This window comes from Lonchura striata, chromosome 23 (genome assembly GCF_046129695.1).
Source record: "Lonchura striata isolate bLonStr1 chromosome 23, bLonStr1.mat, whole genome shotgun sequence".
NCBI classification, from domain to species: domain Eukaryota; kingdom Metazoa; phylum Chordata; class Aves; order Passeriformes; family Estrildidae; genus Lonchura; species Lonchura striata.
Genome location: NC_134625.1, coordinates 10,239,099 through 10,265,745, shown reverse-complemented (window position 1 = coordinate 10,265,745; position 26,647 = coordinate 10,239,099). Strand labels below are relative to the sequence as shown.

Here is a 26,647-nt window from a genome sequence, read left to right as displayed (position 1 = left end):
TGCTATCCCAAGCATGGGAAAACTCCCAAGGTACTTTGAATTATTCCATCTCTGGTGGTGAAGGGTGCACCAAATGGGAGAGGCTGCAAGAACCCCAGAGAGCAGCAAGAGAAAGGGATGGGGCAGACCCACTCCTTCCCTGACATGATTCTTCCATGTTCTCACAGACTTTAGGGGCAGGGAAGCTGGGCAAGGGGTTTGGGTGGGTGTCTGGAGTGCTGCATGGCACCTGGGCTTCCTTGTTGGGGCAGGGACTCCGTATGGGATCTCCTATGGAGCAGGGGATCCTTTATAGGGTGCTATAGAGGACAGGGCTCCCCTACAGTGTTCTGTATGGGGCAGGATCTGCCCTGCAGACCAGGGTTTTTCCTATGGGGTTCCAGAGGATCCAAAACGGAGCAGGGGCACCCCCTTGGAACCGGGGCCCTATATGGCCATGGGGCTCCCCTGTACCGCAGGGCTTCCTGTATGTGTTCCCATATGGAGCAGGGCTCCCTAATGGGGTTTTATATGGGACAGAGCCCGCCCTGTAAGACAGGGCATCCCCTGCGTGGTTCCCTACGGAGCCGGGCTTCCCCCGCGGGGCCGCGGGCTCGGTGCCCCGGGTTCGGGCCGGTCCCCCGGGCTCGGGCCGGTCCCCCGGGCTCGGGCCGGTCCCCCGGGCTCGGGCCGGTCCCTCGGGCTCGGGCCGGTCCCTTGGGTTCGGGCCGGTCCCCCCGAGCTTGTGCCGGTGCCCCGCTCTCGTCCCGGTGCCCCGCTCTCGTCCCGGTCCCTTGAGTTCGGGCCGGTGCCCCGCTCTCGTCCCGGTGCCCCGCTCTCGTCCCGGTCCCTTGAGTTCGGGCCGGTGCCCCGCTCTCGTCCCGGTGCCCCGCTCTCGTCCCGGTGCCCCGCTCTCGTCCCGGTCCCCCCGCCCCGCCCGCCGCGTCACTTCCCCGGCCGGGCACTCGGCGTGCGGCGGGGCTGACGTCACCGCCGGTCCGTGTTTACCGCGGTGCGGAACGGGAAGGGGAGACGGGACCGGCCCCGGGACCGGCCCCGGCACAGCGCCCGCAGCGCGCCCGGCCCCGCTCGGCCCGGCCATGGCGCAGCGCGCCCGGGCGCGCCCCGGCTGAGCGCCGCGTCCGTCCCGTCCGTGCCGTCCGTGCCGTCCGTCCCTCCCGTGCCGTCCCGCCCCGCGGACCTTGGCCGGGGATGCTGGCGGGATGTCGGGCGCCGCGGCGGCCGTGCTGGCCTGGGCGCTGCTGGCCGGGGCGCTGCTGCCCCCGCCGCCCGCCCGGCCCCAGCCCCTGCCCCGCGGGGACCGCCAGGTGCACGAGAAGGAAGCGCAGTTCAACACCACCTACAGCGACTGGGTGCACGCCAACCTGCTCAACATCTACGCCTTCAACCACAGCGTCCGCAGGAATCGGGTGAGCCGGGGTGGTCGCCGGCGCCGCGTGTGCCCCGGGCTGGCTGTGCCCAGGGGGGTTTGGGGTGGCGGGGCACGGCAGCGTCTGCCACGGCGGCCGAGCAAAGTCCAGCCTTCGGTTCCTGCCCGGCCCGCGCCTCACCTGCCCCCGTCCCTGCAGACCGAGGGCGTGCGGGTGTCGGTCAATGTCCTCTCGGACCAGAAGGACCAGCCCGTCCTCTTCGTGGTGAGGCAGAAGGAGGCGGTGGTCTCCTTCCAGGTGCCCCTCATCCTCCGGGGCCTGTGAGTACCAGGGGCTGGGCAGGGACTCCACATGCAGGAGTTCCCCATGCAGGGATTCTCCATGCAGGAGTTCCCCACGCAGGGACTCCCCATGCAGGAGTTCTCCTTGCAGGGACTCCCCACGCAGGGATGCCCCATGCAGGGGTCCCTGGGAGGGGCTGTGGGCACACAGGGCTCTCTCCCTGCCCAGGTACCAGAGGAAATACGCGTACCAGGAGGTGAGCCGCACGCTCTGCCAGCCGCAGACCAAGGCCGAGGTGGAGACCCAGCACTTCTACGTGGATGTCTCCACGCTCTCCCTCAACACTTCCTACCAGCTGCGGGTCACCCGCGTGGAGAACTTTGTGCTGCGGTGAGGGGAGCCCCGCGCCCTTGTCCCCTTCCCCGCCTGCTGCCTGTGGGGGCTGCAGGGGCTGCAGACCCCCCTCGCCACCCGTCACCTTTCCCGTGCTCTCTGCAGGACCAACGAAAGGTTCAGCTTCAATGCCACGGCCGCCCAGCCGCAGGTGAGGGCAGCTAGCACGGCGTGGCACGGGAGGGGGCTGCACCCAGGAGGGGAGCGTGGCCACCGTGGCAGCACCGGGCTCTTTCTCCCCACAGTACTTCAAGTATGAGTTCCCCGAGGAGGTGGACTCGGTGATTGTGAAGGTGACCTCAGCCATGGCCTTCCCCTGCTCCGTCATCTCCATCCAGGACATCCTGGTAGGTCCGGGCAGTGGGTGTCCTCTCTGGGGGACCCGTGGTGCCCGGCGGGGCTGACGGCCCCTCTGCCCCTGCAGTGCCCCGTCTACGACCTGGACAACAACGTGGCCTTCATCGGGATGTACCAGACCATGACGAAGAAGGCGGCCATCACGGTGCAGGTGGGCACGGGGCTGTGCCACGGGGCTGAGCCATGCCCTGTCCCTGCCTGGTGCTGCCAGAGCCCACAGAAAGTGTCCCAGGGATAACCTCTGGCATGGGACACCCCTGCTGGGCTCTGCTGACCCCTTTCTCTTGCTGCAGAAGAAGGATTTCCCCAGCCATAGCTTCTATGTGGTGGTGGTGGTGAAGACGGAGGACGAGGCGTGCGGGGGGGCTCTGCCCTACTACCCCCTCTCCAAGAATGCCTCTCCAGGTTTGCAGTGGGGCTGCCACCGTGGGCTGTGTGGGGACAAGGGACAGGGCAGAGAGCTGAGCCCTGTCCCTGCCTTCTTTCAGATGAACCCGTGGATCAGCACAACCGACAGAAGAAACTGGAGGTGATGGTGTCACCCGCCATAACCTGTGAGTCTGGGAGGGGCTGGGGGTGCTGGGGGTGCTCTCTGGGGACCCATGGCAGGGCCCCCGAGGTGCCACCCCCGCTGAGAGCCTGTCCTGGCTCTGCACAGCCGAGGCCTACGTGCGCAGCGTTCTCTTCTGCCTCGGCATCTTCCTCTCCTTCTACATCCTCACGCTGCTCATCGCCTGCTGGGAGGGCTGCCGGTGAGTGCCCGGGTGCCACTGCCCCTCTGGTGCTGAGCCGTGGGCACAGTCCTGCTGGGGGCCCTGGGGCTGTGTCCCCTCGCCCAGCAGTGGCACAAACGGGCTGACAGCTGCTTCCCTTGGCAGGCAGCACAAGAGGAAGGGGCTCCTGGCAGCCATGGATTCGCCCAGCCTGGACACAGGTGAGGAGGGCTGGAGGCAGCAGCATGGAGGGTCTGCCTCGGGGGTTCCTCATTTTTCTGCCCTCTCCACCCTGTGGCAAAGCCTCTGCCTCTGCAGGAGGATCCTGCTGAGTCCCTGGGGTAAATCCCAGTGTCAGGGGGACAGAGAGGGCCCTGCTGTGGGGCTGGCAGGGCTGTGCTGGGGCTTTGCATCTCACCAGGTCTATCTCTTTCTTCTCCTGGCTTTCCGGGGACTCCCAGCATCGCTCCTGGGTAGGTGCCAGTGCTGTCCTTGGCTCCGAGCTCACTCCGTGCCAGGGCAGCAGGGGTGGGAGCTGCTTTGTGCCCAATGGCCGTGCAGCCCTGGGACAGGGGTGCCATGGATGGTGACAGGGACCCTCCTGTCCTGCAGGTCACTCCCGTAACATCCCCGACTCCTTCCTGCACCACGGCCCCTACGACAGCTATGGTTACGGCTCCTTCGGTGAGTGCCACACGCTGGCCCCCATCCCTCACCCCCTGCCTGTGGGCTGTGCCCACTCTCTGCCTGTCCTTGTCCTTGCAGGGAACGGCTCCTCCAGCAGCACCGAGGGCGTCACAGACAGCTTGGGCTCAGCAGAAGTCTCCTACAGTTACGTGGGTGAGTTGTGGGGCCGCTGGCGTGGCTGCAGCCCTGCGGAGCCTTGTGCCCGCTGGCATCCTGGCTCTGTCCCCTCCATCTCCGGGAAGGGTCCTGGGGCTGCTGGCCCCTCCATGCAGCCCCCAGTGGGGTTTCCATCTGGGACACGCCTCAGGGAGCTCTGCTTCGGTAACTCTGGCTTTCCTTTGAAGGGCAGGAGCAGTTCAAGCGGCGCACGCCCTCCGCCCCGACGAGGCCACTGAGCATTCCCATGGGTAGATGCTGGTACCGGGCAGGGTCGGGCCAATCAGGGCGAAATCTGCCCAGCCCCGGGCTGTGCCCAGGGCACAGAACCCCTGCTCCCCTCCCTCAGAGCAAGGGCAGCACCAGAGGGGCTGCAGGGCAGGACATTGTCTGCCTGGCCCTCGGTGTTCCCCAGCGTGGCAGAGCCCTGGGGAACAGGCACGGGGCAGTGCTTGACCCCCTGGGCACGGCCACCACCTTTCCCCAGGGCTGTAGGGAGCTGAAACCTGTCCCCATGTGAGCTGGCAGGGAGGCAGCCCAGTGGTTAATTGGGGTTGATTGGGGTTCTTGGGGTGGGCACCGAGGCTCTGGGCACTGCTGACGGCCCTGGCTCGGCCGCAGGGGAGCGGTCCCTGGAGAACGTGGCCGGCCGGCCGCGCCTGGACTCGCTCAGCTCTGTGGAGGAGGACGACTACGACACGCTGGCCGACATCGACTATGACAAGAACGTCATCCGCACCAAGGTGCGTGTCTCCCCAGCCCCCAGCGTGTCCCTGCTGGCCAGGCAGGCCCCTGACCCCCTGACCCCCCTCTCCTTCCAGCAATACCTGTGCGTGGCCGACCTGGCGCGCAAGGACAAGCGGGTGCTGCGGAAGAAGTACCAGATTTATTTCTGGTGAGTGGGAGGCAATGGGGAGGGGGGCACCCGGCAGTGTCCCAGCCCGGGGTGCACAGCAGGGACCCCCTGACAGCCCCACCCTCTCCCAGGAACATCGCCACCATCGCTGTCTTCTACGCCCTCCCCGTCATCCAGCTCGTCATCACCTACCAGACAGTGAGTGTGGCCAGGGCAGCGGCCAGGGGCTCCTGGAGCCCTGGGGGCTGCATTCCCAAACTGTGCTCCCCAGCATGCTGGGGACACCCCTGGGAGCCCCCTGTGTCCCTCACCCTGCCCTGCCCACAGGTGGTGAATGTCACTGGCAACCAGGACATCTGCTACTACAACTTCTTGTGCGCCCACCCTCTGGGGAACCTCAGGTGGGCTGGGGGGCGGTGGAGGGTGGCTGGGGGTCCCCTGTGCCCGGGGCTGGGCTTCAGCAGGACCCCAGGGAGGGAGGGGGTTCACAGCACCCACACGGGGACTGGCCCTTCGCAGCGCCTTCAACAACATCCTGAGCAACCTGGGCTACGTGCTGCTGGGATTGCTCTTCCTGCTGATCATCCTGCAGCGCGAGATCAACTACAACCGCGCGCTCCTGCGCAACGACACCCACGCCCTGGTGAGGGACAGGGCTGGTGGGGGGCTCTGGCTGCCTGGTGGGGCTCAGCCTCCCGGGACCCCCCACTTCCCCTCCTTCCCTCCCCTCTGCCCCGCAGGAGTGTGGCATCCCCAAGCACTTCGGGCTCTTCTACGCCATGGGCACCGCCCTCATGATGGAGGGGCTGCTCAGCGCCTGCTACCACGTCTGCCCCAACTACACCAACTTCCAGTTCGGTGAGTGCCCCCCGGTCCCCCCTGCCCACACCGGGGCCCCCCACGCCCGTCTGACCGCCGTGCCCCCCCAGACACCTCCTTCATGTACATGATCGCGGGGCTCTGCATGCTGAAGCTCTACCAGAAGCGCCACCCGGACATCAACGCCAGCGCCTACAGCGCCTACGCCTGCCTGGCCCTCGTCATCTTCTTCTCCGTGGTGGGCGTGGTGAGTGCAGTGGGCACCGAGGGAGCGGGGCTGGTTGCCCCCAGTGCTCACTGCCCGCCCCCCGCTCGCCCTGCAGGTCTTTGGGAAGGGGAACACGGCCTTCTGGATCGTCTTCTCCGTCATCCACATCGTGGCCACGCTGCTACTAAGCACCCAGCTGTACTACATGGGGCGCTGGAAGCTAGGTGAGGGGGGAACCATCAGCGAGGCGGGAGGGGACAATGTGGTGGCCCCCCCGTGTCACTCCCCTGTCCCCACAGACTCGGGCATCCTGCGCAGGATCCTGCACGTGCTGTACACGGACTGCGTGCGGCAGTGCAGCGGGCCCATGTACGTGGTGAGTGCTCTGCAGAGACCCTTCCCGGCAGCCCCCCAGAGCAGCTTCCCCTGGCCCTTCACAGCCCCCTCCTCTTTTGCAGGACCGCATGGTGCTCCTGGTCATGGGGAACATCATCAACTGGTCACTGTGAGTGCCGGGCTGGGCACGTGCCAGATCCCACCCTGCTTCTCCCCATCCCTGCTGCCACCCCCGTCCCTCTCCTGGCGCTGGGCTGAGGACTGGCAGCTCATGGCATCCGTGAGCCCAGCATGGCAGGTCTCCCTGCAGTTGTGGCACCCCGGAGTCCCCAAGTGCTGCCTGATCTCCAGGGGGCTGCAGACATCCTTTGGGGACAGTGGGCATGGCAGGGGGACCCCCATGCTGACCCCACTGCCTGTCCCTGCCTCCCCAGCGCTGCCTACGGCCTCATTGTCCGCCCCAATGATTTTGCTTCCTACCTGCTGGCCATCGGCATCTGCAACCTCCTCCTCTACTTCGCCTTCTACATTATCATGAAGGTGGGAGTTGCCCACGTGCCCAGCGGGCAGGACAGGACAGGGGTGGGCACTGCTGCCAGCTCCTGCCCACATGGTGACCCCGGCCTCTCCCGCAGCTCCGCAGTGGCGAGCGCATCAAGCTCATCCCCCTGCTCTGCATCATCAGCACCTCCGTGGTCTGGGGCTTCGCCCTCTTCTTCTTCTTCCAGGGGCTCAGCACCTGGCAGGTGAGCAGGAGGGCGGCACAGGCAGCGGGGTGGGCAGGGTGGCCATGGGCAGGCACAGTGACACTGGCCCTGTGCCCGGCAGAAAACACCAGCTGAATCCCGGGAGCACAACCGTGACTGCATCCTGCTCGACTTCTTTGACGACCACGACATCTGGCATTTCCTCTCCTCCATCGCCATGTTCGGCTCCTTCCTGGTAGGTGCTGGTTCCCCCGGCATGGCAGCCACTGTCCCCAGGTCACCTGTGCCCTGCTCCCCTCACTCCCTTCGCTCCACAGGTGCTGCTGACACTGGACGATGACCTGGACTGTGTCCAGCGGGACAAGATCTACGTCTTCTAGGAGCCTGCAGCCGCCTGCTGCCCTGGGACTGTGCCAAACGCCCGGCTGCAGCCCCGGGAGGGGCACCCACCCCTGGGGAGGGATGTCTACGCTGCAGGTCCTGCCAGCCACTCTGTCCCCCTCCCCACACAGCCCTGGGGTGCTGGTTTGCCTCCTCCCTGTCAGCCGGGTCCCTCCAGGCTCTTTGTGCCCATCCCTGGGCCCGTCACAGCCAAAAATGGGGCTGGGGGGCCACCAGAGCATCCGTCCTCTGTGGCAAGTGACACTGGAAAAGGTGCTGCTGCTGCTGCTCCGTGTCCGTGTGGCCGTGGGCACGGGGGGTGGATTGGGTCGGGTGCCGTGCCAGCAGCCCCGTGGCCCCCCGAGCACGTGGGTGTGGGTCTCTCTTCAGTGCCTGAGTCGAGTGGGTGGGAGGTGGGGGTGCGTGGGGCCAGCACGGTGCTGGCAGTGCCGGAGGGGCCCCACTCGTGACTCCTGCAGCGTCCCAGGAGGGGTGGCCGCGGTGGGGCCCCGCCGCTCCCCGCCGAGGTGCCGCGCTCCCCGCGCGTGGATCTGCTGGAAGGGACTCGCATTAAAGTGTCTGCACTTTGCCCGTGCCTGCTGCTGCTGCCGGGGTGCCAGGGGGCAGCTCCCCCCGCTGTCCCTTCTCCCCACGGGACTTGGGGAGAGGGGAGATGCTGCAAGGGCTGGGAAATGCTGCCCTGGAGAGTACATGTGGGGAGGGTGGGGATGGCCTGTGGGTCTCGGGGAGGACTGGCAGCCCCACGGGTGGGTGAGGGATGCCCAGGGGGGTCCCACTTCGCGGGCAGCAGAGTTCCCTGGGGCCTGGGGCCCCCTTGGCATGCTCGCTGCTCGGTGCCAGGGCTGCTGCGTGCCCGCTGTGCCCTGACCGGCTCCAGCTGTGCCCGCGGGGCAGAGGGAATCCCGGGATCTGCCCAGGCGCGGTGCCCGCGGGATGCCGCAGCCTCGCCGCGCTCCCGGCAGCCCCGAGCGGACACCGTGGGTGTCACCCGCGCCCCCGCAGCATCCCCGCGGGGGGACCCTGCCCCGGCTCCGGCGGTGAGCGCACGGGAAAACCAGCCATGAAGTCAGCAGGAGCCCTCGGCGCTGCCGCCTGGCTATAAAAGGATTTACTCCATCAGCCCCCGGCCCGGTTCCGCCCTGGCCCCGGCCCCGCTGGGGCGGAGGCACGCGGGGAATGCTCGAGCACGGGCTTTCGTCGCTGGTTTTCGGAGTCTTTCCCCAAATATGGTGCCTGGGATGGAGTCACGGAGCGCTGCGGGGCCGGGCGCCCCGGGAGGGAGGGTTTGGGGGGGGCGGGCTCCGCGCCCCGCTGACATCAGCGTCCCGCCGCCCTCCTTTTAGCACAAGGTCGGGGTCCCCGCGGGGCAGTGCGCCCGTGCCTCGCCGAGCATCGCCCTCGCTCCGTCCGCAGCCGCCTGTGAGTCCTGCCGCGGGGGGGGCGGCGGGGAGGGTCCCCGGGGTGCGAACGCCAGCCCCCGGCACGGGGGTGCTGCTCCCCGCGATGGGGACCCTGTGCCTGTGCCTGGGGGAGCGAAGCCGCTCCCGGGCTGCGACCTGCGGCTCCCCGGGATGGGGATTCTGCTCCTCCGGGTGGGATACGGCTGCCCGGGATGGGGATTCTGCTCCCCGGGATGGGGATTCTGCTCCTCCGGGTGGGATACGGCTGCCCGGAATGGGGATTCTGCTCCTCCGGGTGGGATGCGGCTCTCCGGGATGGGGATGCAGCTCCCCGGGATGGGGATGCGGTTCCCCGGAGGAGGGTCGGGCTCCTGGGGTCACAGCCGGGGTTCTGTCCTGCTCCTCCGCTCAGGACGGCGCTCCCGGCGGGGCTGCGCGGCTATGGGTCCCCGGGCAGCCGGAGGGGCCGTGCGGGGCTCAGGGCAGCGATGGAGGGGCAGCTCCAGCCCCCAGCGCCCGTTTCTGCCCCGTGCTCGGCGGGGTCGGGAGATGGGCACGGGGCTGGCGGTCCCGGGGACTGGCAGTGCCATGAGGCCCGGGATGCCGTGTGTGACCCCTCAGAGCCAGGTCGGGCCAGGGCATGGAGCGGGATCGGCTGGGCACATCACGGGATGTGTCCAGCACTGCTCGGGGGCTGGACACAGGCTGCCCGTGGGGCTCGTGGGGTGTCAGCACATACATCACGGGGCTCGTGTGGCAGCAAGCGGGGTCCGTGTCCTCTCCTGCACTGAGCTGTGCCAGGTCTCAGCCCAGCCTGCAGGAGCTGCGGTGCCCAGCGGTCAGGATGGAGGCCGGGTGTGATGAGGGACATCCACACGGCTCCTGGAGGCACCCGCAGGCTTCATGCCAAGCAAGGAGCCAGGCAGGGAGGAGCGATGCCAGCTCCACCAAAGGCTTGGCTGCCACTCCCAGAGCCTCTCCCTGCTGGCATCTTCCCTGGCATCCTCTCTGGCACCCTCGGGGCCTGCCTGCAGCCGGCTACCTGCCATCACTGCCCGCAGCATGTCCTTACAAGGGCACGGGCACGGCTCCCGCTGCTCCTCCTCGGCTCCCGGACCTGCCGTGCCAAGGCCATCCCACGAGCACCCTGCTGTGCCATGGCCAGCCTTGACGTGGTCACCCTGCCACCCTGGCATGGGTCACACTCGGGACATCCATGCCAGCCAAGAGCTGGCAAGGGACAAGGATGGGGCTGCTCCTGTGCACAGTCTGAGCTGGGGATGAGGCATCTCTGCCAGGACACACGCCGTCTGTCTGGGCAGATTTTGGAGGTCGTGGTGGTGAATTTTCCTCCAAACACACCCGGATGGAGCTGAAGGGCTGTTACCTGGCGAGGGAAGAGTCGGAAGGGCTCGTCCCCACTGCAGCAGAGTGGCAGGGAAATGACACGATGGTGTCTGTGGGGTCCCTGGACAGGGGACAGCATCCCCGCAGCCTGACCGCCCCTGTCGTGCCACCAGGTCTCCCACCACCACAGCCATGGCAAACAAAGGGCCAGCCTATGGCATGAGCAGGGACGTGCAGTCCAAGATCGAGAAGAAGTACGATGATGAGCTGGAGGACCGGCTGGTGGAGTGGATCGTGGCGCAGTGCGGGGCTGCCGTGGGACGCCCCGAGCGGGGCCGCCTGGGCTTCCAGGTCTGGCTGAAGAACGGCATTGTAAGTGGGGCACGGGGGTGGGGAACTCTGGGGGCAGCACGGGGAACTCTGAGGGCAGCATGGGGAGCTCCGAGGGCAGCACAAAGAGATCCGAGGGCAGCATGGGGAGCTCCGAGGGCAGCATGGGGAGCTCCGAGGGCAGCACATGGAGCTCTGAGGGCAGCACGGGGAACTCTGAGGGCAGCATGGGGAGCTCCGAGGGCAGCACAAAGAGGTCTGAGGGCAGCACAGGGAACTCTGAGGGCAGCATGGGGAGGTCCAAGGGCAGCACAAAGAGGTCTGAGGGCAGCACGGGGAGCTCTGAGGGCAGCACGGGGAACTCTGAGGGCAGCACGGGGAGCTCTGAGGGCAGCATGGGGAGCTCCGAGGGCAGCATGGGGAGCTCCGAGGGCAGCACGGGGAACTCTGAGGGCAGCACATGGAGCTCTGAGGGTAGCACAGAGAGCTCCGAGGGCAGCACAGGGAGCTCTGAGGGCAACATGGGGAGCTCTGAGGGCAGGACATGGAGGCCCGAGGGCAGCATGGGGAGCTGCGAGGGCACCACAGGGAGCTCTGAGGGCAGCACAAAGAGGTCTGAGGGCAGCAAGGGGAACTCTGAGGGCAGCACGGGATGCTCCGAGGGCAGCACAGGGAGCTGCGAGGGCAGCACAAAGAGATCCGAGGGCAGCACGGGGAGCTCTGAGGGCAGCTCGGGGAACTGCGAGGGCACCACAGGGAGCTCTGAGGGTAGCACAAAGAGGTCTGAGGGCAGCACGGGGAGCTCTGAGGGCAGCTCGGGGAGCTGCGAGGGCACCACAGGGAGCTCTGAGGGTAGCACAAAGAGGTCTGAGGGCAGCACGGGGAGCTCTGAGGGCAGCTCGGGGAGCTCCAAGGGCAGAGCAGCAAGCCCAGGCTCCCCTCTGTGGCAGGTGCTCAGCAGGCTGGTGAACAGCCTCTACCCCGACGGCTCCAAGCCCGTCAAGATCCCCGACGCGCCGCCCACCATGGTGTTCAAGCAGATGGAACAGATTGCCCAGTTCCTGAAGGCGGCCGAGGACTACGGAGTGGTCAAGACAGACATCTTCCAGACCGTGGACCTGTTTGAAGGTGCGGCAGCGGGGCAGCCGGGGCTGGTGGTCCCGGGGGTCCCGGGGGTGCCGGGGTCGCGGTGCCGTGCCCCTCCTCACGCCCCTCTCTCCCTGGGCAGCCAAGGACATGGCAGCGGTGCAGAGGACGCTGATGGCCCTGGGGAGCCTGGCAGTGACCAAGAACGACGGGAACTACCACGGCGACCCCAACTGGTTCATGAAGTAAGGGGGGAGCGCCGAGCTGAGCGTGGGGACTCCCCTGTCCTGGGTCTGCTCAGAGCTGGCTCCTTGCTGCGCCTGGAAGCGCCCTGGAGTGGAATTGGGATGCCCAACTTTCAGCTGGGGAGGGAGGGAGGGTGGCTGGGGCATTCCTGGGGATCGGGGTGCGGGTGCCCCACGACCTGTCCCTGCGCCCCGCAGGAAAGCGCAGGAGCACAAGCGGGAGTTCACCGAGAGCCAGCTGAAGGAGGGCAAGAACATCATCGGGCTACAGATGGGCACCAACAAGGGAGCGTCACAGGCGGGGATGAGCTACGGCCGGCCCCGGCAGATCATCAGCTAGGCACCCCCGCGCCGCCGCCAGCCCTCCCCAGCTGGGACCTCCGTCTCCGCGCCCCCGGCCCAGCGCCGCCGCCCATCCTTTGGTATTTATTGAGGAGCATCCGCCCGCCAGCGCACGCCCCCAGCGCCGTGCCCCGGGCAGCCCCTGCCCCCGGGCAGCCCCGACCCCGGCCTCGCACCCCCGCCGCCCGCCGGTCCTGCCCTCGCCGGCACCCCCGGGCCGGACGGGCCAGCGCCCCGGCCCCGGGGCCACCGCCCCGCCCGCACCGCCCGCCACTGCCGCAGAGATCCCTGCAACGGGGAGAAGAGGGAACCCAATTGGCCTCGGTTTTGTACTTCGTTTTTGTCCAAATTAAAAGGTTATATTCATCTAGCCTGGCCTGACGAGGTTTGCTCCCGCCTGCCCTGTTGCAGCTGGGCGATGGCGCCCGGAAAGCCAAAGTCCTTCTCCCTAAAAGGGAGCTGCTGCTTCTGCCACTTCCAAACCGGGGAAAACCAAAGCTGGAGCTTGGATTTTCCCTGCCCGGCTTGGCAAACTCTGACCTCTCCCTGCTGAACCGTGACAGCCACTTTTGTCCTTGCTCCTTGCCTCCCCCTGCCTGGAGCAGCCCCTTTTACCCCAGGGCACACTTACAGCTAGTTGTACTTAGTTTTTGTCAGAAAGTATAGAAAGAACTTCTGTGTCACTCTGCTCTGTTTGTTTTAAGGTTCGAGGAGTCTTTCTTATCTCTTATTTTTTAGTGTGGAAATCTGTATTCTTTCTCTTTAGCTGGGGTAGTTTTGCTAGTGCTGCAGTACTAGACTAGAGCGTATTTCACTTATGTTAGTAAGCTTGAAGTGGCACATTTCACTTCAATCTAAATGGATTTCTACCCTGTTAAATTTTCACACTGTCTCAAGGGCACACAGCTCCTCCAGATGCAGCACCCAGCACTGGGTCCCCCCTCCCCGGGGCTGGGAGCTGCTGTGTGACACATTTTTCCACAGTGAGGAAGCTTTGGCAGGGCAGAAGAGTGACGGATGGGGGAGAGGAGGGTTTTTCAGGCTTTATTTGGAAAGCTACACAAAAGGGCTTTGCTGATTAAAAAACAAACCCCAGCTTTAAAAAAATAAACCACCGAACCCAAAGACATGTGAACAAGCCAGCCCAGCTCAGAGGAGCCACTGCCAGAGCAGCTCTGCCTCCCCTCCCCAGCCAAACCAGGCCTGCCTGCTACCAGAGGTGCTCCTGTGCCCAGGGACAGCCCCATCCTGCCCCCAGGCAGGCTGGCTCCTGCCTCCCCCACCCCACAGCTGCTCTGTGCCCACAGGAGAGGAGGAATCTGCAGGATGGGAGCACGGGGGCAGGGAGAAGCGCTGGTTGGAGATGAGTGAAATAACTCCCTGCTTCTAAACTGGGATGACTGGTGGGTAGGGGCCAGCTGCCAGCCCGGGAAAATGCCAGTGCTGCGGGGTCCCTGCCTGCAGAGGTGACTGCTGGGGCCTCGCTGCGTTTTCCAGGCTCGCTCTGCAGGAATCGGGGACAAAGGGACACGTCTGGGCCCTGCTGCAGCGGCAGGAAGGGGCTCGGTGGGAATGGCACTCCACTCACAATGGTGCCCTGAGCATCCAGCAGGGCAGGCTCCAGCAGGAAAGGGTTTAAGGCTTGCTTTGTTTTCCAGGAGGAGGGAAGGGAAGCTCCCTCCCCAGTACCAGCCCTCTCTCCTTGTTTCCAAGCCGCTTCCAGCAGCACCTCCCGCAGGACACAGTGGCAATGGTCCGTGGGGGCTCAGCAGCGAGCTGCGCTGCCTGAGCCAGGGGTCGTACCGAGGCAGGGCCCCAGCCCACCCCAGTCAGCAGGGCTGGTGCTCCCTGTCCTCCCCGAGCAGTTCAGTCGATGCCTCCGGGCCCAGGAATCCCATTCCAGTGGGGGCTGCCTCGTGGAAGCTCACAGCTCGGCCATTGCTGGAAAGTTTGGGGTGGGTGGGGGTCCAGGACCCCTCCTCCCCGTCCTGGGCAGGCTCCAGGTGCTCACACTCCATCTCGGCCTCTTCCACGTCCTTCTCCTGGTACAGAGGCACCGACTCCATCTCCAGGTCGTGCTCCAGGGCTCGGTGCTTCCCACCCTGCTGGTGCCACCTGCAGCTGGTGGAGCTGGAGCAGCCCAGGTCCAGCCCCACCTCGTTCCTCGTCAGGCAAACCTCCAGCATGTAGTAGAAAGTCCAGAACACGGCAAAGCATCCCAAGAGCAGGAGGGTCTGCAGAGGAAAACCCCTTGAGAAACAAAGCTCTCAACACCCTCAGGGCCCTGCCCGCTGCCCAGCAGAGAGGGCACAAAGTGCTGAGCGGGGTCCTGCTCTCCAAGCTCCTCCTGGGGGATGCAGGGCTCCCAGCCTGCAGGCAGGCTCACCTTGAGGGTGTTAGCTGTGATGGTGTAACGCTGCTCCTCGGGGATGTCCAGCCCTGGGGGACAGGGCAGGGAGAAGTCCCCGCTCAGGTACTGCCCACTCATGGCTTCCTCCAGCAGCCTGGGGACAGAGACACCCCATCAGGCTCCCATGGGGCTCCAGGGAGGCTCCAAAGTGCTCACAAAGGGTCTGCAGTGTCTCCTTCGGCACACAGAGCTGTGCTCTGCAGCCCACGGCTGCCCTGTGAGGTGTCTGGCAGCCCCAGGCTCACCTGCCACACGCCCGGCTGGCAGCAACCCTGCTCACCGCAGGGATGAAGCCCTGAGCCTCCCTCTCCTGTCCGTGCTGGGGACGTGGTGCCCTACCTCTGCCGCTCCTTCATCTCTGCTGGGGACCAGGAGGAGCCGTACAGGGTCAGCTGCCACTGCTTCAGGGTGCCGGGCCTCAGGCTGTCGTCCCCTGGGGAGGAACCAGGTTGGGGTGCTGGGGAAGCCCCTGAGCCAAGCAGGATCTGAGCTGGCAGCCCCCTGGGGCACGGCACGGAGCTGCCAGCACTGCTGAGGGCCCTGCAGGCAGGACTCACCCATGTCCCTGATGAGCAGCCTGTAGGTGCCCTGTGCCTGCTCGCCCCAGCAGCGCACTGTGGAGAAGGTCCAGTCAGAAAAGCCATTGGGGTCCCTGCCGAGGGGAGAGGGGACATGTGGGTCTCAGATTCAGTCAAAGAGAGAAACTGAGAGTTTCTAGCCAGGCAGAGGCCTGGGAAAGAATGTAAATAATTCTTTATCTCTCGTTTTTCACATTGTTTATAGTTAAGTTCTATCACTGTGCATCAAGCACTTTGCACCAATGCTGTGGGTTATTTTCACTTCAGAACCAATAGATCAACAGGGAGACAGCCCGTGAGGGGTCCCAGAGCCCGTGGGTGACACGGCCCCGTGCCCTGCCCCATCCCCTGGGTGCTCACGAGTCCATGCTGCGGGCGGTGCCGATCAGGGACATCATCCCGCTGGGGCAGAAGAGCCGGATCTCCAGGTTGCCACGGCGAGGGTGGGTGATGGTGACCGTGACGGCCACGTGCTCCAGGGTCCTCATGCCAGACAGCTGCAGGTCGGCAGGGGTGACTGGGAAAGGGAACGGGGGCTTGGCCAAGGCTGGTGGCTTTGGGATGGAGTCCCCACTCCCAGCCAGCCCCACTGGGCTGTGGTGCCACTTTGCAGGACACACACGTTGTCTCTGCCTCTTCCCAGCTGCCCTGTGTGGCTCTGGGACAGCTGTCCAGGCTGGCCCAGCCCATCTCCAGCTGCTCCCAGCTCCAGGAACGCTCCCAGCGCCTCTGCAGCGGGATGAGCTGGGTGGGTGGGTGCTCCCAGCTCCTCTTGGGGGACGTGGGCACATGCCAGGACAGCAGTGTCCCCTTGTGCAAGCGTGCTGGGGCCGGGCAGGGCTGGGCCGAACTCTCCCTGCTGCTGGCAGGATGGAGCAGCTGCTGGTAGCCCAGAGCAGCTGCTGGTAGCCCCGAGCAGCCACTGGTAGCCCCAAGCAGCCACTGGTAGCCCCGAGCAGCCACTGGTAGCCCCGAGCAGCCGCTGGTAGCCCCGAGCAGCTGCTGGCAGCCTGGAGCATCTGGTGGTAGCCCCGAGCAGCTCGCAGGGCCCGGCCAAGTCGGGAGCTGCAGCATTGCCTAAAATGGTCAAAGCCAGGCGAGCGGCTCTGGCCGCTGCCCAGCCCAGCCCCGCTCCCGAGCCTGTCTGGCTCCCCAACCATCAGTGCAGGGGATGGGCTGTGGGGAGGGGATCCCCTGGGGATGGGCAGCGCACAAAGCCCAGGCAGCCCAGCACTTAACCCCTTGCTGGCCTGGCACGCCGGCGGGCAGGACTGGCTCTCTCTCCATGGCTCTTACCGTTCCAGGCCACCTGCAGCTCCTGCGGGAGCCACGGGATGCTCCTGCTCTCCTTCAGCACAGGGCTCACGTAGGAGGCCAGGTACGGCACGGACTCCCAGATCTGCCAGGGGAAGGAGAGAGAGCTCAGCACGGATTGCACCCTCCCTGCACAGCCATCCCTCCCTCTCCCACAGGCTGCTCCTGTGCTGGACATGGGCCCAGGCCAAGAGACCTCTTCTGATGATGCTCTGGGACACGCAGGCTGCTGTGACACCCCAGGGATGGGAGCTGTGCCCACATGCCCAGGAAAAGAAGGAAAGTCACTGCCTGGGAGCCAGAAGGGCTGATCAAGGTTTGGGACTCCCCAGCTCTGGGTTTGTCACAGTGGCTTTGAGTCCGCTCCAAGCCCTGGTACAGGGGACAGGGAACAGCAGAACCCAAGTGCCTGCAGGAAGAGGGAGCAGCCTGGAGGTCCCTGTGACCCTGAGGGCACGACTGGCAGCAGCAGTGACCCGGCACAGCCGCACAGAGCTCCGCACACAGCTGGGACCAAGTGCCAAAGGGCCGGGCCCTGGGCTCCGTGTGGCAGATGGGGATGGGGATGCCTCTGCCTGCTGTGAGCACACCACTCCCCGGAGCTGGCAGAGAGAACAGCCTGGTCTGGGGGCAGGACACCCTCCCTGCAGCACCGGGCAGGGAGGAAGGGGCTGCTGACGAAGCTCCCATTGCTGTGGCTCAGGGCCCTCGCCATGGCTATATATAGTGCTGGGGAGCAGCAGCTCGGGATGGCTCCCGGGAGCCTCGTGACCTCACACCCAAAGCAGCCTCAGAGCCAGGGCCAGCAGGACGGCGGCCAAAGCGCCGAACGGCAGCGGTGTCACCCCACGGCATCACCAGGAGCTGTCCCTGCCACGGGGCTGGGCTGCTCTGCCTGCCCACGGGCAGGTGTGGGAGGGCAGGGAGTTACCTTGGCAGCGTTCACCAGCCTCCAGGCGTTGAGCAGGCCGAAGCCATGCTGGTGGCTGTGGCTGAAGCCAGCCTGGTTCGTGTCCCACTTGGCGTGACGGTCCTCATACTGCAAAGACACACAGGGTGCTCTGCTCACCTGGGGGACACCGGCAGCCCGAACCCCCAGGCCTGAAGGGAAGGAGGCCCAGACATCCCACAGGGCTGGGGAAGCAAACCCACATGGCCTTATTAGAAAGGAACAGGTTGATCTTTGTTTGAAACAAATCCCAGGACAAGCGGCTTCCCAGCTCCTCAGAAAGGAAATGGAGCAGCACGAAAGGGCACAAATGCCTCTGCTCTGAAACATCCCAGCTGGTGCCCAAACCACTGCCTGTGCCATGGCAGAAGCCTTGGAGAGAAGGAACGGAGTCCTTTAAATCACCAAGAGCTGGGGCAGGACAGATCTGGGCCCCATCACTTCTTGGGTTGTACTGCTCTGGCAACATTGGCTTGGAAGTTATGGAAAACACTGTCCCATGCCAAAGAGAGCACAGCCTCAGCTGGACACAGACTCCTGCTCCCCAGAGAGGTGAGGAAGAAGCCCCATCCCTCCAGTGAGTTCTCACCCCTGCTCTGGGTGAAAGGCAGGGCTGTGTTTGCTGCCCAGCTCTCTGCTGTGCCTGTTTCCAGCTCTCTGGAGAGCCCAGGAAAGGCCAGGACAGAGCTCCTGCTTCCCACTGCCTGGACCATGAGGTGACACTGCAGAGGTGTCAGCCCTTGGGCTGGGCCAGCCCCTGAACCTGCTGAGTTCTGGAACCTGCTGAGCTCCTGAACCTGCTGAACCCCTGGAACCTGCTGAGTTCTGGAACCTGCTGAACCCCTGGAACCTGCTGAGCTCCTGAACCTGCTGAGCTCCTGAACCTGCTGAACCCCTGGAACCTGCTGAGCCCCTGAACCTGCTGAGCTCCTGGAAGACCCCTACACTGGCAGATGGAGGCATTCCTGAGGCAAATAATCCATTTGTTATCCTGACAGGGGAGAATGCCTCAGGCACATTCCTGGAAGGAACACGGGGTGAGGGAGAGCACATCCCCGTGCCGGGAGCCAGGCGAGGCAGATTTATGGAGGAGCAGCAGCCAAAACAAGGATGTGCACAGCAGGGCCCCGGCCATCCTGCGGGGAGGAGGAGGAAGAGGAGGAGGAGGGCCAGGCCCTCACCTTGGTGGCAGTGAAGACGATGACGTGCTGCACGTCCCGCCAGGTGAGGCAGGGCCGCACCTGCAGCATCAGCGCGATCATCCCCGCGGCCAGCGGCGCCGCCGCCGACGTCCCCGTGTGCCCCTCCGTGCAGCCCGTGCCCTTCTGCAGGTCCCAGTCCGTGGTCACCTGCGAGGAACGGGACCTGTCAGGCCTCGGCCAGGCCACTCTGCCGGGGTGGGGTGGCCAGACACAGGGATGTGTGCTCCCAGCCCCAGCCATGCCCTGCAGCCCAAGCTCGGCTGTGACACAACTGTCCCCGCTCACAGCAGCCAGGAAGGGGCCTGGGACAGCCCCACTGCAGGGATCCCCCGTGGGAAATGATGGTGGAGACAGTTCCCTTTGGAGGGAGAGAGAGAGAAAGCAGCCCCAACGAAGCAACTTTGAGGGAAACTCCTGGCAGGCACAGTTTGGGTTCCTCCTCACTGTCACTGCTGATCAGTGTCACACCCAGACTGCAGGGGGGCCCATGGGACAGTGCCGAGCACACACAGCCTCTGAAGAGGCATCAGGAAGCTCTCAAATTTTGCCACCTTGCTGCAAAGCAAGTGCATCCATCTCCCTCTGCTCCCTGAGGGGAGAAAGCCCAAAATCTGAAGGGTTTCTTGTTTTTGCTTGACTCCACCCCATTTTTCCAGCTGTGAGTGGCTCCAGCTCACGCTGGGACACTGAGTGTCCCACACAGAGTACCCCCAGAGCACAAACTTTCAGTAGGAAGCACATCCAGTGCCAGAAGCTGTATTAAATTCTTCCCATTAAGGAAACCACACGAAGTTTATGGTCTGGTAAAAGGGAAAAAAAAAAAAAATCTGGAGCAGATGGCTGCAGGGAAGTTAACCCTGAGTTAACTCTGGCACCACTGCAGGGAGCTCCAGGGTGCCCAGGAGCAGACTGTGCTCCTCAAAAAGGGCTGTGTGGGGCTTAGCAAGGCATGGGCTGGCTGAAGGAGCCACAGGCTGCTCCCAGGCTACGTGTGGATCTCACCCATGGAGTGCCAGCTCCCCTGTCAGTGTCCCATAAAGCCAGTGTTTAAAATGAACGTGCATTTGTGACCTTCAAAGCACTCACACCATGCTGGGGGAGGCCAGACCAACCCCTGAGCCTGGAGCTGCTGATGGAATGCAGCAAAGCCCTCGTGGTTCCCTTTTTTCCCAGGGTCAGCACTTTCCAAAGCAGCCTGGGACAACTGCAGTGATTTCTGAAAGCAAGAACCAGCCCCGCTCTGGGTTTTACTGTTCCTGTGGCAGATTGTGCCGTGCCCTGGCTGGGCACAGATCCCTGCCCTGGCTCTGGGCTGCAGGAGGAGCTCGCTGAGTCCCAGCCAGGTGCCCGAGGATCCCAGGCTCTCCCTGTTGCCCAGGTTTTCCCAGCACGTGGGGAAGCCTGTTTGACAAGCCTGGATTCAGCTGCTCTGTGGCGGGCACAGAGCCACAGGAAAAGTGCTTTTGGGAAGTCCTGTCCTGGTGGGAGACCCTCCAAACATGGACAACCCAGCCCGAGGTATCAGGAGCCAGCAGTGTTTTCCCCAAGCTGCCTTGGGGTGGGCAGGCTCTGCAGTCCCTGCTGGCCCCACAGGACAGGAAGGGGTCACACCAGTGGGGTGGGGGCGGCCTGGCACCAAGGCAGGGACAGGCTGGGTCGGGCCTGCAAGGGGGAAAACAGCCCTGGCTGCTTGGCTCGGGCAGAAAGGACGTGTTGTTGACAAGAAGTCATTTTTTGGCAAAAGAAGGGAAAAGCTGATAAAAATATTCTTAAAAATTCGACTGGGAGAAGCCTACGTGCCAGAAGAGAGGAGAAGCTGGGGCCAAGTGGTTTAAAGAGCCTGATGCTCTCCCTGCCCTCCATGCTCCAGCGTGCCTTGGGAGCAGAGTGAGGCAGGCTGGCTGGGCAGGAGCGAGGGGGGCTGAGAGCAGGACCCTCCCTGTGTCCCTGTGGGGATAAAAGGAACCTGCATGGCTCACAGAGGGGCTGTGTGGGAATGGGAGGGGACGGAGCGATGTCCTGGCTGTCCCCAGGGTGGCCAGGAGGGCACAGGCAGGGGACACAGCTACTCACGATGCTCCTCATCATCTTGTCCCCGCCGCTGAAGGTCACAGCCAGCATGGAGGCACACTCCTCAGCATAGAAGGGCATGGAGCCCGTCTCATCCACGGCTCCTGGGGAACGGGACGGGCAGCGCCTGTGAAACCTGCCCTGCTGCCACTGCTGCAGCCTCAGGCTCCTGATCCCCTACGAGCCTCTCCTGCCAGATGTGCTCTTCCAGGGCCTGGCAGCTGGGCAGGGAAATCAGGACCAAGGCTGTATTTTGCCCACCTGGAAGATCTACAGGAAGGGCAGCCACGATAAACAATCCCTCACTGTGCTCAGTATCACACAGATCCTCTGCCCCTCACGCAGCTCCTGCTCTGGATTACAGATTTCCCCTCTAACACAAATGATGGGTATGCTGCATTCCAGGTGTGGCAGTGCCTGTCACAGCCCGGGGAAGGAATTTCTCTGGCCTCCCCTTGCTCTGCAGGCTTGGGGACTGAAGCCCAGCACACCCGAGACGCTGCCATGCTTGTTCCCAGACACGTTCCCACAGATTCCCACCACCCAGCCAGCTCCCAGCCGGGATGGTTCTGTGCTTTTGGGATCACCTCAGTGCTCCAGGCCGGGAAGGGAGGAGACAGAAGGCTCACCTATCGTGACAGTGTAGATGGAGTTGGCATATCCATCGTAGTTGCAGTTGTCACTGTGCTGGCCCCCGTTGCCACTGGCCACCACGAAGATGCTCCCGAAGCCCCGGCGACCCGCGATCACGCCGTGCTGCAGGGCAGCCTGTGGAGAGGGACAGGGCAGGGGGCTCCTTCCACACTGACCCCAGCGCTTTCTGTCAGCAGCCACGCGTGACCAGGGCTCCCCACAGAGCCATTGGCCTCTCTGAGTGCCCAGCCCCACAGACACGGGGGCTTTGCCTTTGCTGAGACACACCACAGCATGGGCACCGGCTGGGAGCACATTTCAGCCCAGGCACCTCTCTCAGTCACTGCTCCCAGCCAGGGAGAGGACACGTCTGATGGATGAGCACAAACACAACCCCGCTGGAGTGACCAGCCTGCTCTCCCTCCCCCAGCAGAGGAAGGTACATTCTGCCCGTTCTGCTGTGGCACAGCGAGCTCTGCCTGTGCTTTGTGTCCTGGAGCTTGTTCCAGCTGTCTCTGCAGGCAGGAAGGGAATAAATTAACTGGCAGAACTGGAAACCATTTGTTATGGTGAACGAACGGCTTGGTTGTCAGCGCCACTCTGAAGGGCGCAGGAACTGCTGAGCTGTGGTTGGAAAAGCACAGCAGAAGAGCACTGGAGCAGAACCACACCCCACTGCTGGTTTTGGGGCCCCTCAGTGACCCCTCGCTGCAGCCCAGGTGGGCTGGGTGTGCTCTGCAGCAGACCTGCAGCACAGGAGCTCTGAGAAAACCTTAATGGCCTAGCAAGGAGCAGCCTCAGCCCTGCCTCTCCCTCCCCCTGCAATCCCACCCCCTGTTATTTACTCCCAGTATCCAAAGGCACCAAAAGCCTCGAGATGAGCACAGGGAAAGCTCGGCCTCCTGAGCAGAGAGCGTCCTGCGGGCTGCAGAGCTGTCAGTGCTACACCACAGGTTGTGAAAGAGCCTCTCCCTGCTGGAAGCAGCCTCTCCTGGCACAGCTGGTGCTGCCCTGCCCGAGCTCTGCCCTGCCGCCGCCGCGTCGCCTCTCCCAGCCGCAGTGACAGGAGCCGGCAGCGAGGGACGGGCACAGACGTGCAGGGAGTCACAGCAAAGTGACGCTCTGCCTGAACGGGCAGGCACGAGGCCACAGGCCAGCCCTGGAGGCTCCCCCAGCGCTGCTGGGGCTGGGGTTTACCTTTCCCAGTTGGTGGGGGCCATCCACAGTCTTCCCATCGTCATCGGGACCCCAGCTGCAAAGAGAGGCAGCGTGAGGTGACAGCCCCAGGCGGCTCTCCCTGCCACCACAGCCAGCTGCCAGCAGCTGCTCCCAGTGCCACCACTGGGACTGCAGAGCACTGCACGTTCCCACCCCCCAGGACGGCCCCTCGCCGCTGGGACATCGCTGTCGTGTCTGCACTGTGCCCCTGGGTCAGATTCCAGAGCACAAAATGTTTGATTTTTATTTAACAAGCGGCTTCTCAGACATTCCAGTCCCCGTCACACGGGGCTGCCTGACCACAGTGGGGAGCACAAGCAGCCCAGGGGATGTGCTGCAGCACACACAGAGGGACACCTCACAGCTGTAGGTGCTGTGCAGAGCCCGGGACAGTCTCCAGGAACAGGATTTTGGTGCCCCAAGGCTAACTGCAGCCACAGGAGGATGGGAGCTGGTTTGAGCACTCAGCCACGAGCTGTGACCCATCCCAGGCAGAGCAGGCCAGCCAGCTCAGGGTGCCCTGGGGGCTCACCTGCAGCTGTAGATGTCATTGATCTGATAGTGCTTGTTGAAGGCAATGGCCTCCATGCTGTCCGTGAGGGGCCCGTCCAGCACTCGGATGCCTGCAGGACAGAGGATAAGGAGCTGAGGAACACGGGTCACATGAGCTGCACAAACTGCAAACAAACTCCTGGCTCGAGGCTGCCCCGCTGTGCTCACCCTGCAAGGCCAGCCCAGATTTGGAGGGCTGAGGCAGTGCCAGGTCCTGCTGGACTGGGGCAAACCCTCCTGTTCCCTGTGCTGTGGGTACACAATGAGCTCATCCCCGCTTCTGCCAGCTGGGAGCCTCTGCCTGCTGTGCCCTGACCACCCCTGGCACCCCAGGGACTGTGGTGTGAGCAGGTATGGACAGAATCGTGTCCCAGCAAGGCTGTCCCCTGCCCTGCCAGGGACACATCCTGCAGGGCACAGAGACCTCCCTCCCTCTGCAGGGCAGCTCAGGAGCTCTGGAGGCAGCTGGGACACTGCACACATTCCCTGGCCTCACAGGGGAGAGACACAGCACTGGCTCTTCACCCTTGTCCATCCCACAAGGCAAAGCTGAGACCAGGGCCGGGGCAGAGGCTGGCCAAGATTTGCTGCCCCAGTGCCTCCAGGCACAGCCCGGGCATGTTGTGGCACAGCTGCCTGGCTCAGCCAGCACGGCACACTCTGCCAAACGTTTGGCAGCCATGGAGACCAGGAACACTCTGGAGAAGCTGCCAGGAGCCAGCTCCCCTGCAGGGGAGCTCAGGCAGGCGCCAGGCCCTCCCTGCAGCAGCCCAAGGAGCCCGGCAGCGCTGCCTCGGAGCCGCTGCAGCCCGTGGGGCCGTGTCCCACCCCAGACAGAGGGGTGGGATCCAGAGGGGAGGCAGCCTGGCAGCCTGGCCCTGACCTACCCGCGATGCGGCTGCCGTAGGCGACTCCCACCGTGCAGAAGCTGTTGTTTGGCACAGCCGCGATCTCCCCGGCGCAGCGGGTGCCGTGGTGGTTCCCGTTCTCCTCGTCGGGGTGAGGCATCGGGTCAGGGTCGTTGGAGTTCAAGTCATAGCTGCCTTCTGGGCACTGGGAACAGACCCACAGTCGGGACTGGGGCTCTGCTCGCCTCAGTTTGGGAAAAGCAGGAGTTAAGAGAACGCAACATGGGCTGAAACACAGGCTGGATGTCACGGGAACTTGGAGGCTGCTTCCTCACAGGGCTGCAGCTCAACACTGCTATCTGCTGCTGTGGGGAAGGGACCAACCAAGGCAGCTCCAGGCACTGCTGCGGGTCAGAGAGATGCCAGCTGCTTCCCATGGGTTGCACAAAGGCAGGTAAACCCAAAACCCGGGTGCAGCATCTCCCAGGAAAGGTTTGCTGCTGGCACAGGCTGGACTCTGAGCTCTCACACGCTCCTGTCACACTGCCCTGCCTCCAGCCTGCGCAGGCACTCACGTAGTTTGGCTGGATGTCCTTGATGGTGTGCTCCACGCCGTCGTCCACCACCACCACCGTCACCCCGTGCCCCGTCACGTTCCGCTCCCACACGCCCGTGACGTTGATGTCCTTCCCGGGGCTCTTGTGGTTGTTCTACGCACCAGAAAGGACAGTGGGGACAGGGTCAGCGCTGAGGGGACCTCCTGGGTGCACTGGATAGACGTGTGGGGCTGGGGCCAGCACGGGAAGGAGTCACAGGACCATCAGGGGAGATCCTTTGAGGCTGACAATGAGCAACAGCTACTCGAGCCGCGACGTGGAGGGCACAGGGTGCTCCAGCCAAAGCCCTCTGCCCACCCCAGTGCCACCAGTGCACAACCAGCTGCAGGAGCTGCTTCCTTCCCTTAGCACAGTGAGCACGTGGCAGGCAGGGCGAGCTCTTGGTGAGCTCTCCTCACCAAAGAACAGAAAGAGGCTGTTCTGCCCCTCGCGTGGCAGCTCACCTGCAGCCACACAAACAGCCCGAGCCCGCGGGCACAGCAGGAGCCGGGTAACCACTCACCAGATGCCACTGCTGAGGGTATTTGGGATCGTTAAAGTGCAGGCTGCGCTTGGAGCGCTTCAGGAGCTTCTGTTCCGAGTGCCACCGCACGCTGTCGTGCTGTGCAAACAAAGCGTCCACCGCCCTCCTTATGGCTTCGTGCTCGGCCGCCGCGCGGCCGTCGGGCTGGTAGGCAAAGAGGTAATGGCCCTTGAGCTCGCCAACACGGCCCATGTTCACCAGCCCCGCGGTCCGGGCCAGCTCCTCTGCCTGCTGCTCCAGCTCCTCCTCAGGTGCATCCAAGCTGACCGCCCAGGTCAGCTTCCCGTGGCGGGCCTCAGTGTCCGGAGCGCGCTGGCCGCCGCAGGCCGGTCCCGGCGAGGCCAGCGGGATCCAGGAAGCGCTCAGCCAAAGGCACGTGTGGATGCAGAGCGTGGCCTCCATCCCCGCGCTCCATAGCGGCGCTCCCCGCCTCCAGTGCGGCATCAGACAGGCGGGCTGCAATGAAACCCGTGAGAGCCCCTCCTGAGGATGAGGGACACGCTGGCCAGGGCCACCCGAATGTCCCGCAGAGCCCCACCAACCCGGCAGATCCCCTTCCCGGGAAACGCCAGCCGAGGCGGCTCCTTCCCAGCGGCTCAGAACCGCAGGCACACCCAGGCTGGGCAGGGATGGATCCCAACCCTGCCCTGCCTGCTGGGTGCCAGCCCCGGGCCAGGAAACACCGCGCTGGGCTGGCAGGAGGAGCCGCTTCCCCCTCTCGCCTCTGATAAGGAGCTGATAAGAAACTCCCGACGCGTAGCTCCCCGGAACAAACAGCACCGCGCTCCGTGGGCAGCCCAGAGCCGGTTCCTCCTCTGCGGGAGCCGCACCGAACTCGCTCCTCACCTGCTCCGCGGCCGGAGGAAGCCGCTTTTCCCCGGCACGGGCAGAAAGCACCGCCGAGCCGCGGTTCAACCCGCAGCCCGCAAGCCACGGCAGCGCAGGGCAGGGCAAACACCTCCCGAGGTCCCGCTGCCTCGGCCGAGCCCGGAGCTCCACACCCCCGGTCCTTTCCCTCCCTCCACCCGGTCCATTGCCGCGACACAGCTCATCAGCCGCTGCACGCCGAGCTCCAGGTCTCCACCCCAAAACCGCTTTAAGCGCCCCTCGATCCCCCCGGCAGCGGCACCGCGCAGCGCCCCGGGGCAGCCGCGGCGCTCCCCGCTCCGCCGGGCACCGGGGCCGCTGCCGGGGTCACCCGCGGGCACAGCAGCCCCGCTGCCCTCCGCCACCGCGCCCGGGCCCGCGGGGAGCCGGCGGCAGGGGCCCGGCGCGCATCCCGCCGGTGCCGCCCGCAGCGCTCACCGGGCATGAGCCGCCGCCGCCGGAACCGCGGTGCCGCTGACAGCGGCGTCACATCCGCCGGGGCGCGGGGCGGAAGGGGCGGCGCGGCGGGGCGCGGGTCGTGCGCTCCGCCCGGTGCCGCTCGCTGCCCCCGGTGCCGCTCCGCCGGCCCGGCCCAGCCCCGCAGCCGCCCCCATGGCGCTGGAACAGGCGCAGGTCGACGGCCCCGACCCGCCGCGCCTCTGCGAGCCCGGCCCCGCCGCGCCGCCCGGCAGGTAACGGGGGGCCCGGCGGGGCGGCAGCGGCGCCGGGATGGGGCCGGGATGGAGCCAGGATGGGGCCGGGAGGGGCTGGGATGGGGCCGGGATGGAGCCGGGATGGGGCCGGGATGGGGCTGGGATGGAGCGGGAATG

At 65.0% G+C, this 26,647-nt stretch overlaps 3 protein-coding genes across 9 annotated transcripts; 2 read left to right on the top strand and 1 right to left on the bottom strand.

Moving 5' to 3' along the window:
• Window positions 1–1,100: 1,100 nt before the first annotated feature.
• Window positions 1,101–7,854, top strand: SIDT2 (SID1 transmembrane family member 2). 7 transcript variants are annotated; one of them, XM_021530117.3, is made up of 28 exons: window positions 1,105–1,409; window positions 1,569–1,690; window positions 1,881–2,042; window positions 2,151–2,196; window positions 2,291–2,392; window positions 2,470–2,553; window positions 2,696–2,807; window positions 2,891–2,956; window positions 3,061–3,154; window positions 3,281–3,336; window positions 3,577–3,588; window positions 3,728–3,799; window positions 3,881–3,955; window positions 4,147–4,209; window positions 4,580–4,701; window positions 4,780–4,853; window positions 4,946–5,012; window positions 5,142–5,215; window positions 5,334–5,457; window positions 5,555–5,672; window positions 5,744–5,880; window positions 5,957–6,065; window positions 6,141–6,217; window positions 6,300–6,346; window positions 6,612–6,717; window positions 6,813–6,923; window positions 7,006–7,119; window positions 7,202–7,854. In XM_021530117.3, the coding sequence occupies exons 1-28, from the start codon at window positions 1,203–1,205 to the stop codon at window positions 7,262–7,264; spliced, it is 2,616 nt and encodes an 871-aa protein (XP_021385792.2). In that variant the 5' UTR covers window positions 1,105–1,202; the 3' UTR covers window positions 7,265–7,854. The 7 variants fall into 7 exon arrangements, with proteins under 7 accessions (XP_077644168.1, XP_077644166.1, XP_077644167.1 ...); XM_021530118.3 differs by lacking the exon at window positions 3,577–3,588 and having other exon boundaries at window positions 1,103–1,409; XM_077788039.1 differs by having other exon boundaries at window positions 1,103–1,409; window positions 5,957–6,217.
• Window positions 7,855–8,666: 812 nt separating this feature from the next.
• On the top strand, window positions 8,667–12,134 carry TAGLN (transgelin). The gene is made up of 5 exons (XM_021530116.2): window positions 8,667–8,705; window positions 10,207–10,405; window positions 11,314–11,491; window positions 11,592–11,694; window positions 11,893–12,134. The coding sequence occupies exons 2-5, from the start codon at window positions 10,226–10,228 to the stop codon at window positions 12,032–12,034; spliced, it is 603 nt and encodes a 200-aa protein (XP_021385791.1). The 5' UTR covers window positions 8,667–8,705; window positions 10,207–10,225; the 3' UTR covers window positions 12,035–12,134.
• Window positions 12,135–13,054: 920 nt separating this feature from the next.
• PCSK7 (proprotein convertase subtilisin/kexin type 7) lies at window positions 13,055–26,302 on the bottom strand. Its single transcript, XM_021530115.3, has 16 exons — window positions 26,256–26,302; window positions 24,930–25,406; window positions 24,386–24,520; window positions 23,850–24,015; window positions 22,943–23,033; window positions 22,390–22,444; window positions 21,189–21,327; window positions 20,563–20,663; window positions 18,469–18,636; window positions 17,270–17,377; window positions 16,321–16,423; window positions 15,385–15,541; window positions 15,004–15,098; window positions 14,786–14,879; window positions 14,423–14,540; window positions 13,055–14,270 (listed from the first exon to the last, which is right to left on the bottom strand). The coding sequence occupies exons 2-16, from the start codon at window positions 25,392–25,394 to the stop codon at window positions 13,866–13,868; spliced, it is 2,400 nt and encodes a 799-aa protein (XP_021385790.2). The 5' UTR covers window positions 25,395–25,406; window positions 26,256–26,302; the 3' UTR covers window positions 13,055–13,865.
• Window positions 26,303–26,647: the final 345 nt, after the last annotated feature.